Here is a 15,249-nt window from a genome sequence, read left to right on the forward strand (position 1 = left end):
ACAAAAGAAAGAATTCCAGTGAAAGTCATATTGTGGCATACTACCGTACATCATAAAAGGGCAGAAAAGAAACTGATTTAAGTGAGAAGAAATAGTTGCATGTTACTTCATCTTAGTTTATAAGAAATGTGTTTTAAAAGAAGGTTTGCCAGCCAATTTCATAATCTCTGTCTGAATATTGAACTTTAGGTTTTACCTTCCTTCCAGGGTAAAGGGTCTCCGAAATGTAGACTCTCCAGAGCTTTTGGGATGCCCGTGTTATTCTTGGCAGGACCCCTGAGCTGCTTCTTTCATCTGCTCATCATTGGAGGAAGTGTCTGGAGGCCACATTTCTCCTCTTTGGTGGAGTAATGTTCCATTTTTCAGGGGTCTGCTCCTGAGACTCTGTCACCACCCTCTGTTTTTCCACCCTTTAGTATTCCGACAGCTGCCTTCCCTCGATTGCTGTCGTTGGTTGTGCTGATTTCATTTAGTTAGTGATGAGAGACCAGGCTCTTGTCCCAAAGCAGTTGTCCTCAAAGTCTGTTCCCAGACCAGCAGCATCAGCCTCACCTGGTCACTTGTAAGAAATGCAGTGTCTCAGGCCCAATTCGATCCTACTGAATCAGCAGCCTGTTTGAAGGAGTCCTCTCAAGTCTGAGAATCACTGCCCTTAGCTATCGCTACTTTAATCAGAGAACTAACACCGTTAGCTCTGAGCACAGCTGCTCTCCCAATTTTGGTACATGTCAGCATAAAAACTGATGATTTCTCAGCCCTTGAAATCTAGGCAGTTAAAAATTTAAATTACGTATTTTTTTGATTTTTGAACGCCAGTATTTCTGCCCCATAATACTTTCTATTTAAAGTGATAATACTTTTGACTTCAAATTTATTAACGTGGATGTCTTTTGAGACTTTTGTTGGCCGTTTGAATCATCGAATGAATATGGTGTAGAGGAAGTATTCCATAGTCGCCACCTTTCACTATGGCCTTTTCTCGTCCCTATCACCATTTCTCACTCCTCCATTGACTACCACTGCAGCTGTCTCACTGAGTCACTCTACCCGTTGGTGAGACCAGTTTTGTGAATCAGCCCCGGCTGGCACTGTCTACCACTGAGCTGCCTTCTGCCTTTTCTGGAACAGATACAAGTTTGTGCCATGAGACAGTCGGGCTTCTCAGCCCTGCCTCCAGTCCTTTAAGTATACACTTTCTTAGATCCTGAGTACAAGTTTGGCAGTAAAGTGAGGTCTTATAAACAGAAAACAAAAAAAGTGCTTTTTACTATGGGCTAAAAACTGGCAAATGTAAAAAGCAGGACTCTTAGAATATTGGTTATTCAAGGACTGGTTATGCAAATACTACCTAAGAAATGAGTATAGATTTTCCTAATAGATCAGGTAAAATGGATGCTTAAGAGAGATTAGTGATTTGAAATACTAGGTATTTATGTCTATTTCTTGTAGATCTAGAAAGGAAGGAGCAAGAATTAGAGCAACTGAGAATGGATTGTGAGCACTTTAAAGCACGCCTGGAGACAGTGCAAGCCGACAGCATGAAAGAGAAGAAGGTATGATGCTCACAGACGGCTGCTTCAAACACCAGCACTGTGGCTGTGTCTACTCAGTGGTGTTGGCGACTTGTCTTTCTAGCCTTTAAGCATCAGGAGATTGTATTTTTAAATGTATGTATGTATTTTGAATGGGTTGGAAAATAGTTGAACATTTGGATTTTATAACTGTTTATTGTGGAGATTATTTACTTGGTGCTTTTTAATAGTCACCGTTAATTTTTATGTTTAAAAGGCCATTCCAAAACATAAAAATTCATAATAAAAGTATTGAAGAAAAATATTGTACACATAATTTATAATCAGAGGTGATGTATTAAATAAAATATTTGTAATTAATTTAGGGATCATTTATTGATATTTAAAATTAACCAATTTTATTTAATATTAGGGGAGACTAACAATATTTTTTGAAAATTACACATTAATTTTTACTTTTGGAATGGAAGAAATTTCTTCTTCTGTAAAATGAACTATTCTACCCCTCCTGGTAAAATTTGGAGCTTGAATGTGTATTTTTTTAACATATATATTTTTACTGATTTCATAGAGGAAGGAGAAGGAGAGAAAGATGGAAACATCAATGAAGAGAGAGAAGCATTGCTTGGCTGCCTCCTGCACGCCCCACACTGGGGATTGAGCCTGAAACCTGGGCATGTGCCCTGACCAGGAATCAACCGTGACCTCTCCTGGTTCATAGGTTGATGCTCAACCACTGAGCCATGTCGGCTGGGCTTGAATGTATTTTTATTTTTGAATAGTAAAACAATAATTGTACTAGTAATAACTAGCTAGTGTGTATTGTTTACTGCATGCTGGCAGGTGGTCAGTGGCTGTCCATGCATCTCACTTGCTTCTCCCAGCACAGCTAGGGCCGCAGGTACTACTAACTTACAGGAATGACCCCTCCCTGTGTACAAAGTTCTATTTCATACTGTCTTCTCATGTGAAGGAATTCTGAATGTGGCTGTAAAGAGGTTTTCCAAAACGAGGGGAATTTTTATAGACTTTAATATTGAGCAAGTAGAAAAGGTTGGGAAAACAGTTTAGTCTTAAAACTGGGTTAGGTGGAACATCACATAGTGAAAGGTTCAATTTCAGCTTTGCTGTATTCTGCGTAGATCATGATAAACTAAAATGGCAGTGTCTGGGCCTAAAGTATCATGGTCAGAAAGAAGTTAACCAATAGGCAAGAATGAATTTGATCAATGTTAACAATGCAATTCATTGGTTCAGTTCCTTCTTAAATTGCTGAGACATCCTTGTTGAAGCTTACAGTGGAACAGAATCTTAGATTTCCTGTTTTTTTAAGTTGAAAGCATAGGGAAAATGCATGTTTTGCTGGCATGTTAGCTGTAATGCTTAAAAATAAACCATTCTACAAGTGCCAGTATAGAGGATGAAAGGGCCTTGGTAAAGCAGCTTCATATCACCAGCATGTTGTTGCCTTCACATTGATCTTAGTTCAAGTGGGAATATTTTATTTTATTATTTATTTATTTGTTAATCCTTTTTTCCATTGATTTTTTTAGAGAGAGTGGAAGGGAGGAAGAGAAGGAGAGAAGGAAAGAAAGAGAGAGAAACATTAATATGAGAGACACATCGATTGGTTGCCTCCCATAGCGCCCTGCACACGCCCCAACCAGGACAGGGGATCGAATCTGCAACCCAAGTATGTGCCCTTGACTCAGATTCAAACCTGAGACTCTAAGGTGCTCATTTGGGCTGACACTCTAACCACCGAGAAACATTGGCCAGGGCAGAAGTGGGGATATTTTAGGTTAAACTGTTTCCAGTGAAGTTTGCTGTTTAGTAGTCCCCCCAGTGTAATACAAGTTTGTGTAACAAGACCATGTCTCCTTGCTATGGAGAACTGGCAGTTGCCTTTTCTGTGGTCTCTGTCCAGGTCTACACAGATCATGTGCCAGACTCTGGAAGCTTATTTTAGAGTTGAGGAACCAGGAAAGAATCCAGAGGCTAGATCCTAAGTTAGAGTATTGCTAGTAAGTACTCCAGCGTGGATTAAAGTCGTTAGGGAAAGGTGGAAGGTACTGATTCCAGTATGAAAGAAAAGATCAGATAAAGAATGGACTCAAATTCATAAAGCAGTAGCGCCCAACTGCCCTAGACTGGTGACTGAAACAAGGAAAACTTGGTTCCTGACCTCAGTTGAGATGTTTCCTTAGTGTGATTGAGTCAGATCAGTGGAGGAAGCCAGCTGGGCCTTGATGTGATCTATGAGACTGGCCCAGAGAGTCCTGGCAAAGCAGCCTTTGAACTAGAGAAAGAGCCCAGCGTTTATGGTGTAGGTGAAACTGTCAGAGGGTAGCTGGATGACTTTTTGAAGGATTGTGCTGTCACTGTAAGGTTAGAGGAGGCTTTCCACCTGCTGGCGGCCCTTTTTTAGTGCCTGGCTGGCTTTTCTGTGTGAAGTGATCGCAGACAATGTACAGTTCCCTGTGTTCTTGAGGAGCAGGCCTTTCAGTGGTTTACCTGTGGTTTCGTCCTCTCTGTGTGTTGCTTTGTTCTGGCATGCACTTTCACAGTCAGTACACTAACAAGTATGGACTGCCAAATTTTGTTTGACATTTTTAATTTGGTAGGAAAGAGTTACTACTTTTGTGGTAATAAAAGGAAAGTTGTTGCAAACTTTGTACATTATTTCAGAAAACTTTTAAAAGAAAAACTGATAGTTCAGTTAAAATCAGAAATAACTTCAGAGTGTCAAGGAACCTGGAAAGTATTATACTTGATACCCTATGTATCAATATTCACTTTAAGTAAGCAAATATATCAGGGTTTGATTAATGTTTATTTTAAAACAGCTTTATTGAGATATATTTTATATACCACAAAATTCATCTGTTATACAAGTATAGTTTGATGATCGTTAGTAAATTTATGCAGTTGTAAAACTATCACCCTAATCCAGTTTTTTTGGTAAAAAATTATTTTGAAATAATTACAGATTCATAGGAAGTTGCAAAAAGTCCAGGGAAGTTCCCTATACCTTCACACAGTTTCCCCCAGTGGTAACATCTTGCATAACTACAGGACAAACTGAAAGCCAGGACATTGACATTGATATAATTCCCAGAGTTTATGTAGGTTTCATCAGCATTCCCTGGATTTGTTTGTATTTCACCAATTTTGTATGCACTCATTTGTGTGTACGCCCATTGTTCTAGGCAGTTTTATCACATATAATTTTTTTTTTTTTTTTTTACAAATGAATATCTAGTTGTTTTAGCACCATTTTTTGAAAAGGCAATAATTTTTCCATTGAATTGCCTTGGCATCTTTGTTAAAGTTGATTGCCATAAATGTCAGTGTTTCACTGATCTGTGTTTTCATTCTTATGCCAATCCAACACTGGTTTTATTTTTATAGCTTTCTGATAAGTTTTTGTTTTTGAAATCAGTGCTAGTCCTGTATATTGCACTGTGTGCCCACCCCTCAAAGTCAAATCATCTCCTGTCACCATATATTAGGGTCCCTTTTACCCCCACATCCCTTCCCTCTGGAAACCACCACACTGCTGTTTGTGTCCATGAGTTTCAGTTTTATATTCCACATATGATTGAAATCATATGGTTCTTAGCTTTTTCTGATTGACTTATTTCACTTAGCATAATATTCTCTTGGTTCATCCATGTTGTTGCAAATGGCAGTATTTCATCCTTTCTTATGGCTGAATAGTATTTCATTGTATATATGTACAACATCTTCTTTATCTAGTCCTCTATCACAGGGCACTTTGGTTGTTTCCATGTGTTGGCCACCGTAAGTAATGCTACAGTGAACATGGGGTGCATATATCTTTTTGAATACGTGTTTTCGAGTTTTTCAGGTATACATGAGAGGGATTGCTGGGTTGTATGGTAGCTCTATTCTTTTTTTTCTTTTTTTTAAAATATATTTTTATTGATTTCAGAGAGGAAGGGAGAGGGAGAAAGAGATAGAAACATCAATGATGAGTGAGAATCACTGACTGGCTGCCTCCTGCACACCCCCCACTGAGGATCAAGCCTGCAACCCAGGCATGTGCTCTTTGCTGGGATCAAACCTGGGACCCTTCAGTCCACAGGCTGACGCTCTATCCATTGAGCCAAACCAGCTGGGGCTCTATTCTTAATTTTTTTGAGGAATGGCCAGACCAGCCGTGGGCAAACTACGGCCCGCGGGCCGGATTCGGCCCGTTTGAAATGAATAAAACTAAAAAAAAAAAAAAGACCGTACCCTTTTATGTAACGATGTTTACTTTGAATTTGTATTAGTTCACACAAACACTCCATCCATGCTTTTGTTCCGGCCCTCCGGTCCAGTTTAAGAACCCATTGTGGCCCTCGAGTCAAAAAGTTTGCCCACCCCTGGGCCAGACTCTTTTCCATAGTAGTTGTATCAGTCTACATTCCCACCAGCAGTGAATGAGGGTTCCCTTTTTCTCCACAACCTCTCCAACACATTACTTGCCTTGTTGATAATGGCCACACTAACAGGTGTGAGGTGGTATCTTGACCTCTCTGAAATCAATAAAAATACATTTAAAAAATGTTTTTAAAAGTGTTGCTCTATATGTGGACTGCTGTGTGAGGTTGTCACTTTGCTCAGATGTCCTAGTTGGTGCTGGTCCTGGGTATAGACACTTTGGACCTGAGATGCCTAATGAGTTCATTTGATTTAAAGAAGATGAATTTGTGGCTCCACTGCTCCCTTTTCTCCCCTAGATGAAAAGCTTCTCGACTTTGATGGTATTTATAAACTCTAATTTAATAGGATGTTCTTTTCTAAGAGTGTTAATTTTGCCTCTAAATTTTATTTTTAAAATATGGATTATGGCTCTCTAAGGACTAGTTTTCATTTGCCAACTGTTTTCTATGATTCTGTATGCATTTATTTTCTTTAAAATATCTTTGAAAGAGAAAACACGAGATATTTTAAAGTTCAATGCTATTCATTTTTCTGATTTTGTTTTGATTTCAGGAGAAACTGGCTCTTCGCCAGCAGCTGAATGAAGCGAAGCAGCAACTCCTGCAGCAGGCAGAGTATTGCACAGAGATGGGGGCAGCAGCCTGCACTCTGCTCTGGGGCGTCTCCAGCAGTGAGGAGGTCGTCAAAGCCCTTCTGGGAGGAGTAAGCATGGCCAACTGGACCTTGTTGATTAATGCTTATGGGCTGGGAGGGTGCAGCATGGCTTACATCCATTTCTTTCATCAAATAATTTTGGAATTGTGGTGTGGGGTCCTCTGTAACCTGGTGCTGTGGGGGTATGTGAAATTAATGTAGTAAGTTTGTTTAGGGACAGTGAGTAGGTTAGTTGACACAGAGTGGAGGATTGTGTGGTAAAGTTGTGGGGAAAGAAGGCTTATAAGGTTGGGTGGAGTGTAATTTTGGAAGACCGTCAATGCAGGTTGATGATGCAGTCCAGGTGGGAGGACTGGATTCCTAAGCGTTGACTAAAAGAGGATGGGATAAGGGGAGAGTTTGGGGAAGGTTAACATGACAGAGAGTGAGTGTGGATTTGAGGGGGCAGGTTGGGGTCTACAGACTGGACAGGAAGACGAATTAGAGTTCCAGTGGCTCAGGCTGGAGTGAGCTGGCTCTCTGTAGGGGAGATGGAAGGGAAGGAGAGCCTGTGACTAAGGCCAGTGTGGTGACAGCATGGACTCCACAGCTGACAGAATGAAAGGAACCAAGGAAGACTGAGGTGACTCTGGGAAAATGGGATGTCATGAATGGAAATAAAAGTCACAAGGGGATGTTTGGTGGAAGGTCGGTAATAAACTACTCATCATTCTAAAAATCAAAAATTGTATTTGCCTTTCAGGGGAAAGACTTTCTTTATTATTATTTTTTAATATATTTTTATTGATTTCAGAGAGAAAGGGAGAGAGATAGAGAGATAGAAATATCAGTGATGAGATAGAATCATCGACTGGCCGCCTCCTGCATGCCCCCTACTGGGGGGGGTGGTGGGATTTAGCTCACAACCCAGGCATGTGCCCCTGGCCGGAATCAAACCTGGGACCCTTCAGTCCGCAGGCTGACGCTCTATCCACTGAGCCAAACTGGCCAGGGAAGACTTTATTTTTTAAAGTTTATTGAGCTTTACTGAGATGTAATTTATATACCGTAAAGTTCACCCGTCTGCAAGTGTACAACTCAGTGGTGTTTAGCTGACTTCCATAGTAGCACAACATCACCACAACCCAGTCTTAGAGCATTTGTGTCACCCTTGAAGCTCCCTTGTGCCCTGGTTTTCAAACAGGTCCTCAGAGAAGTGCTGCAAAGGCTCTGTAAACTTGGAAATATTGTTATTTTTCTTTTTAAATCTTTATTGTTGAAAGTATTACATAGGTCCTCCTTTCCCCCCATTAACCTCTTCCAGCCCGCTTCTTTATCTATCTTACATGTTGAGATTTCAGTTAAGACTTTATTTGAAAAGCAGTTTGCCGAAGGTTTGAAAACCCATACATGCTTTTCTAGTATATTGTTGGGTGAATTGATCCCGGTGCTTCCATCATTGTGTAAATTTTGAGCTGTTTCCCATATGTACTTTTATTTTACTCTTTGGGTTAGTCTTTAGGTAATTTTTCTAATACTTTTATTTGTATCTAGTAAAGTAAAACCTTTTCCTTTCATCTTTTCAATAGAAACTTTTAATGAGGAATAGATTTTAAAATATTGCCTCTGTAAGTACCACCAGGGTCTTTTCTATGTATCCTGCACTTTTAACATGTTTCACACTGGTATTTGTGAAGGGGCGTGATGCTCTCATTTCCAAACTTTCAGGATAAAGCTTTGAAGTTTTTCAACATCACTGGTCAGACAATGGAGAGTTTTGTGAAGTCACTGGATGGGGATGTCAAGGAGCTCGATTCTGATGAAAATCAGTTTGTTTTTGCTTTGGCTGGAATTGTGACAAGTAAGTAATTCTTTTAAGCATAGTGGCAGTTTTAAGTGTGTCCTTGAGCAGCGATTACAGTCAGGTGTCTGAGCATAAACCTCTCTCAGGAACTTTTTCAAATGCCATGTGGTTCACACCCTGGAGACTCTGGTTCTGTGGATCTGGGATAGGTACCAGGTTGTGTGATTGTGGCATATCATGCAGGTCATTCTGGTAAGTACAATATTGTTGAGTAAGCATGACTGGTCTTAGGAAGCATGGGACGAGTTTGCATGTTCAGTCTGTGCCTTTACTGAAGTCAGAACAAAACTATGTTGAGCTGCTTATTATTTGGAGTCATTGCCACTTTATTAATGTCTAGTCAAGTAAAAGCCTAAACTATTGTGGTTATTGTGGTACAATAATTAAGGAATTCCAAAACCTAAACTGTCTCTTTAGTAAATTTCTCCCCAAAATTATACAGTTATGATAGAATTCTGTGGCAAAACTGCTGTACAGATAAAGCCAAACAATCACTGATCTCTTAGTATATAGTAGGAGTAGTATGTACTAGTGAGGACCAAGGCTTTTTGCTCCAGAGTCAGTGAAATAGTTAAATAGATGCTACGATTTATTTTTTTATGTTGCTCTTTCATCTCTGCTGTGTATCTTAGGGTAATTCTTTACCATTAAAGAGAGAGAGGACATTTTAGTTTTCCTCATGGCAATATCCTTCACCTACTAAATACTAATGAGGCAGGTCCTGTGTAGTCATTGTCCCTTCATAATTCCTTATGATCCTTCTTCTGGGGAGATGTTGAGACTTGTGGTCTTCAGGCCAGTCCTGGTTTATCCAGCATCTACTCTGCAGGACGGCAGGCATCATGCACTCTCATCCTCGCACCTTCTGCTGGAGGAGGCTTGCATTGCTGTACCTTTTCAAATTCTTTTAAGGTTTTTTTTTTTTTTTTAACAGAAGGCATTTGTAAATTTGATGACTAGAGTTTTTGCTATTTGCAAGTGACGCCAAAGGTCTATGACATATGTGATTTGTCATTCTGCTGAGTTGTGAATTTGAGCGGCTTGAACTGCAGCTGGTGTGTAGTGGTGAGGCAGTTGGCCAGTGGGCAGAGCCAGCCTGTTGCCCAGCATACGAGTTCAATTTGGCTTTGTTTCTCCCTGCTTGGAGTGACTCACAGGAGCTGTCATAAAGAGTTGGAAAGTGGACACATATGTTTTTTTGCTTCCTCACTGATGAATTTTACTGGAGTATTACATACTATGGTGGTTTTATTAAAGTGCTGTTTTGGTGGCTTATGCATCTCCAACACTGAGAACACTGTTCTTGGGGAGTAGGCAGTACAGCAGAGACCTTGGTTAGCTGTCACACAGATCCTCTGCCTTCTAAAACAAGGATTTTTTAAAAAAATTTACATGCAATAAACTTACCTTTACACTTTTCCCCTCACCTTTTTGCAGTTCCTAAGTTTTGACAAATGCATATAGTCATGTGACCACCACAGTTGAGATGTGGAACAGTTCTATAACTTCCAACATATCTCCTCAATATCTCCCCACCTTTCCCTTTTGTAGTCAACCACTCTGTCTACATCAGCCACAGGCAACTGCTGATCTGGCACTTTGTTAAAACTTTTAGCTGGATTTTTCTTGCTGGTTTGTCTGGTGTCCAGCATCTGCCCCAGGTAAGCAAGTGTCTGCCTCATATCTCTTCATGAGCCCCTGCCTTTTCCTATTTCTCATGTTAGTTGGTTGATCTCTGACCTTAGCTCTCTGATGTGTTCAAGAAAAGTTGTGATTTTGTAAATGACCGCCCCCGCCTTTTAAAGAATCAAGGTGTAGCTCTTTCCAATTTAATGTATCCTAAAGCAAAAACTGGAAGTCAAGGATTTATTGAAGTTGTTAGATTTCTTACTCATCCACAGTCACTGTCCTTGGTAATAGGTTAGTATAGTGAGGGGTCTGGATTTTCAGGCACAGCTAGTCCACTTCCCAGGTTATCAGTTCTCTGGTTTTCTGTTCCTCATCTGACCTGCAGTAGTAGTACCTGCTCTAATGACCTTACATGCTGTTGTAAATATTTACTGAACTATGGAGGTGATAGCACATTGTAAACCAAGCTGCTCTTCAACATAAGCATGTGATTCTTTTCAATAACTTGTGTAAGGGGACAAATGAAGAATGTAAAAGAAGATGGTAAATTGTCAGAGTCCTGCAAAGATTAACTTGCTTACCATGCAAGTGGAAAAGTTATGTTTAAAAATTTTTTTTAAAATTTATTTCAGAGAGAGGAAGGGAGAGGCAGAGGGAGAGAGAGATAAAAACATCAAGGATGAGAGAGAATTTTTGATTGACTGCCTCATGCAAGCCCTCTACTGGGGATTGAGCTTGCAACGTAGACATGTGCCCTGACCAGGAATTGAACTGTGACCTCCTTGTTCGTGGGTTGACACTCAACCACTGAGTCACACCAGCTGACAGAAAACTTATTTTTCTAATTGTTTCTTCTGCTTTTTGTTTACTTGAAAGTTATAATTACACTCCTTGCCTTTTTATTCTGGGTTTATTCATTCAAACAATATTAGATAGTGATTTCAGAATACAAATTATTTTTTGACTGTTGATAATTTATGGGCATGACTAAGATCCAGCTTATCTTTCATGGATATAATTGTTCTACAAAGTCAATAGAGTACCCTCATGTCAATGATCATCATTCCTGTGAGGAATATTTGCAACTACAATGGAAGAGCTGCTGTGCAAGAGACACCCCTGTGGAGCAAGACTTGCTTCATTGGGGCTTTGGTGCTCACCGAGCCTGCCCCTTGAGTGTGTTGCTCATGGATGTGTAAAGTTGTAATCTGGTATGGTCTGACGCTGTCCACTGGGTGCACTGGCTCTGGGGCTTCCTGGAAAGTGCAAAGTCAGCCACTGTCTGGGCCACCCACAGGAGCTACAGAGTGATCTGCAGATTGCTGCTACTTGTATTAGGCTTGGAAGTGCCCAGGCAAGGCCCAGTTGTGAAGCAAGGTGGGCTGGTGCAGGTGCTGGGTCTTGGGCTTCTTATTGATATATTTGTGGCACACTGATGCCAGTTGCTGCTTGTTTGAGAGATTTTATAAAGGTCTGAAGCCTGAGCTGGAATAGGCCATGCATATGGAAAAGCCCCTGCAAACAGCTTGGGTTGGGCTGCAAATGGATGGGGCAGGGTAGAGTAAACAGTGTGGGCCACGTTGATGGAATCTCAGTTTTGCAATGGGGAAGGTCCCAGCACAGGAACAGTGACCCATGTGAGCACCCCCATCTTGGAGAAAGTCGGCACAAGTTCCTGCCCCAATGCCAGACAATCCACTTCCTCCCTGTATGTCCCTGAATCCCCCAAAGCCGCCACCCAGTGCTGGAACTCAGAGGAAGCAGGACTGTGTAAGTTCTTGTGCTGGCCCTTTAAGAGGAACTGCCTGGGACTATAGCAATCTCCCTGTCACTCAGCCACAATCCCCTCTGGTTTTTACAGCCAAAGTTATGTGGAATTCTTTTCCCAGTTCTGGGCTGGTGGGGTCTGGTGTGGGGCTGGGACCCCTTGCTCCTCACAGGAGGCCTCTACAGCCAGATATCCCTCCAGATTGAAAAACACACACCACACCAGCCCGTTCTGTGCCTTCGCCCCCCCTACTAGTCTCAATGTACTTTCTTTTTTACTTCTCTAGTTGTAGGACTTCTATTCAGCCAGATTTCAGGCGGTTCTGAATGATGGTGGTTCTGTATTTTAGTTGGAATTTTGATGTGGTTGTTGGAGGCAGTGAGTACCAGCATTTATCTACGCCACCAACTTGGTTCTGTTTGGACCCTGACTGCCCACAGCTGTCAGTCAGGGTTCTGGAGCATGGCATCCACTTGCTGTCCTGTGGTTGGCTGCAGTCATATTTAGATTCCAGTGCTCTGTTCCACTATCAAGGTGTTTGCTATTCACAAAGTGCATTACTCACTGTCTGAGTAACTGTTGTGGTTGTCAGTTCTTTCTGGGTTGTCACTCTGTGGACAACACCGTTTTTTTATGCCTCACTGACTATTTTGTTAGGAGAAAGACAGCAAGGAATACTCTGTCATGGAGAAACTTTTCTAGAGTCTGAAGTTACAGAGATTTTGAACTTGGTTTTGTCTTTCTGTTGCAGATGTTGCTGCCATAGCGTGTGGTCGTGAATTCCTGGTTAACTCCAGCCGGGTGCTCTTGGACACCATACTGCAGCTTCTGGGAGACTTGAAGCCAGGACAGTGCACCAAACTCAAAGTGTACGGTGGACAGTATTAAAGAGTTAATGTTTGTTTACAAATTAGTCAGATTTTGTTGTTTGGCCCTCCTTTTCATATAAACACAATTAATTTGACAGTGGTTCTAGAAAAAATAGAAGGAACAAATGCCTGCAGAATTCAGGGATGCAGTCTATTCAATACTATTTTAGAAAAATAGTATAAACAAAAGGAATGTTCTCACTTTAGAGCAATCAGTGAGTCCCAAATGCAATCCTGTGATACTTGAGGGTTATATTAATGACCTCAAAATGAACTTAAATAAGTGTTTGTTATGGCAGCATCTCACTTCCAACTACCAAAATTAGTCTTTATTTACTACTGTTGTGTAACAAAATACCACCAACTTAGGTCTCCTTCACAGTTCTGTAAATCAGAAGTCTGAGTGGGCTTGACTGGTTCTCCAGCTAGGGTCTCACAGGATCAAAGTAAAGGCATTGTCTGGGCTGGGCTTTTTTCTAGAGGCTCAGGGCAAGATGCTTCCAGGTGCATTCAGCTTGCTGGCGGAATCCAGTTCCTTGCCTTTGTAGAACTGAGGTCCTTGGGGGTCACTTTCAGCTTCCAGGGCTGGCAGATTTCCTTATCACATGACCCCACCTTACCTTCAAGTCGCAGTAGCTCACAGAATCCCTCTTAGATTTTGATGGGTTTAGATTAGGCATAACTGGGTAGACTCCCTTTGATTAATTCAGAGTCTGCTGGTTAGTAACTTAATTATATCTGCAGAGTCTCTCTGCCCTGTAACTTACCAAGGTGTGATATTCTGTGCATAGTCCCTGCAATTAGGGCAGGAAATTGTGGAGTGCTGTAAGATTCTGTCTACCACACCATTCATTTCTAGTGTGCTTTTCTTCTTGGAGCATTTTTTATAATAGCTTCTTTAAAGTCTTTGTCAATGATTTCCAACATCTGTGTCATCTTAGCCTTGATGTCTCTATCTTTTTTTTAATTTAAGTTATTTATTGTTTAAAGTATTACATATGTTTCCTTTTCCCCCCATTGACCTTTCCCCAGCCATTCCCACCCCCCAGCACATGCCCTCACCCCCTCCCCTACTGTATGTGTCCATGGGTTATGCTTATATGCATGTATACAAGTCTTTTGGTTGATCTCTCACCCCCTGCCTTCCCTCTGAGGTTGGACGGTCTGTTCGATAATTCTGGATCTATTTTTGTTCATCAGTTTATGTTGTTCATTATATTCCACAAATGAGTGAGATCATATGATATTTATCTTTCTCCAACTGGCTTATTCCACTTAGCATAATGCTCTCCAGGTCCATCCATGCTGTTGCAAATGGTAAGAGTTCCTTCTTTTTTACAGCAGTGTAGTATTCCATTGTGTAGATGTACCACTGTTTTTTAATCCACTCATCTGCTGATGGGCACTTAGGCTGTTTCCAGATCTTAGCTATTGTAAATTGTGCTGCTATGAACATAGGGGTGCATATATCCTTTCTGATAGGTGTTTCTGATTTCTTGTGATATATCTAGAAGTGGGATTACTGGGTCAAATGGGAGTTCCATTTTTAATTTTTGGAGGAAACTCCATATTGTTTTCCACTGTGGCTGCACCAGTCTGCATTCCTACCAGCAGTGCAGGAGGGTTCCTTTTTCTCAGCATCCTCTCCAGCACTTGTTGTTTGTTGATTTGTTGATGACAGGTGTGAGATGGTACCTCATTGTCGTTTTGATTTGCATCTCTCGGATGATTAGTAACTTTGAGCATGTTTTCATATGTCTCTTGGCCTTTTGTATGTCCTCTTTCGAAAAGTGTCTATATAGGCTTTTTTATGATTGGATTGTTTATCTTCCTTTTGTTAAGTTGTATGAGTTTCCTATAAATTTTGGAGATTAAACCCTTATCGGATATAACATTCGCAAATATGTTCTCCCATGCAGTGGGCTCTCTTGTTGTTTTGTTGATGGTTTCTTTTGCTGTGCAGAAGCTTTTTATTTTGATGTAGTTCCATTTGTTTATTTTCTCCTTAGTTTCCATTGTCCTAGGAGCTGTATCGGTAAAGATATTGCTATGACAAATGTCTGATATTTTGCTGCCTGTGGATTCTTCTAAGACTTTTATGGTTTCCTGTCTTATGTTTAAGTCCTTTATCCATTTTGAGTATATTTTTGTGTATGGTGTAAGTTGGTAGTCTGGTTTCATTTTTTTTTTTTTGCATGTATCTGTACAATTTTCCCAACACCATTTACTGAAGAGACTGTCTTGACTCCATTCTGTGCTCTTGCCTGCTTTGAGCATAATGGCTTGGGTTGATTTTTGGGTTCTCTGTTCTGTTCCATTGGTCTATATGTCTGTTTTTGTGCCAGTACCAGACAGTTTTGAGAACAGTGGCTTTGTAATATAGCTTGATATATGGTATTGTGATCCCTCCAGCTTTGTTCTTCTTTCTCAGGATTGCTGCAGCTACTTGGGGTCTTTTTTTTTTTTTATTCCGTATGAATTTTTGGTGAGTTTGTTCTAGGT

The 15,249-nt window shown here is 40.8% G+C and overlaps 1 protein-coding gene across 1 annotated transcript in view; it reads left to right on the forward strand.

Annotated features, from left to right (window-relative positions):
• Positions 1–15,249, forward strand: part of HSF2BP (heat shock transcription factor 2 binding protein) — a 71,158-nt gene that overhangs the window by 12,732 nt on the left and 43,177 nt on the right. Inside the window, exons 3-6 of the mRNA XM_014447583.2 lie at positions 1,450–1,553; positions 6,537–6,686; positions 8,346–8,478; positions 12,630–12,747. Coding sequence (XP_014303069.1) covers positions 1,450–1,553; positions 6,537–6,686; positions 8,346–8,478; positions 12,630–12,747 — 505 coding nt within the window. The remainder of the gene's footprint in view (positions 1–1,449; positions 1,554–6,536; positions 6,687–8,345; positions 8,479–12,629; positions 12,748–15,249) is intronic.

This window comes from Myotis lucifugus, unplaced genomic scaffold, assembly GCF_000147115.1.
Source record: "Myotis lucifugus unplaced genomic scaffold, Myoluc2.0 scaffold_682, whole genome shotgun sequence".
Classification (NCBI taxonomy): Eukaryota; Metazoa; Chordata; class Mammalia; order Chiroptera; family Vespertilionidae; genus Myotis; species Myotis lucifugus.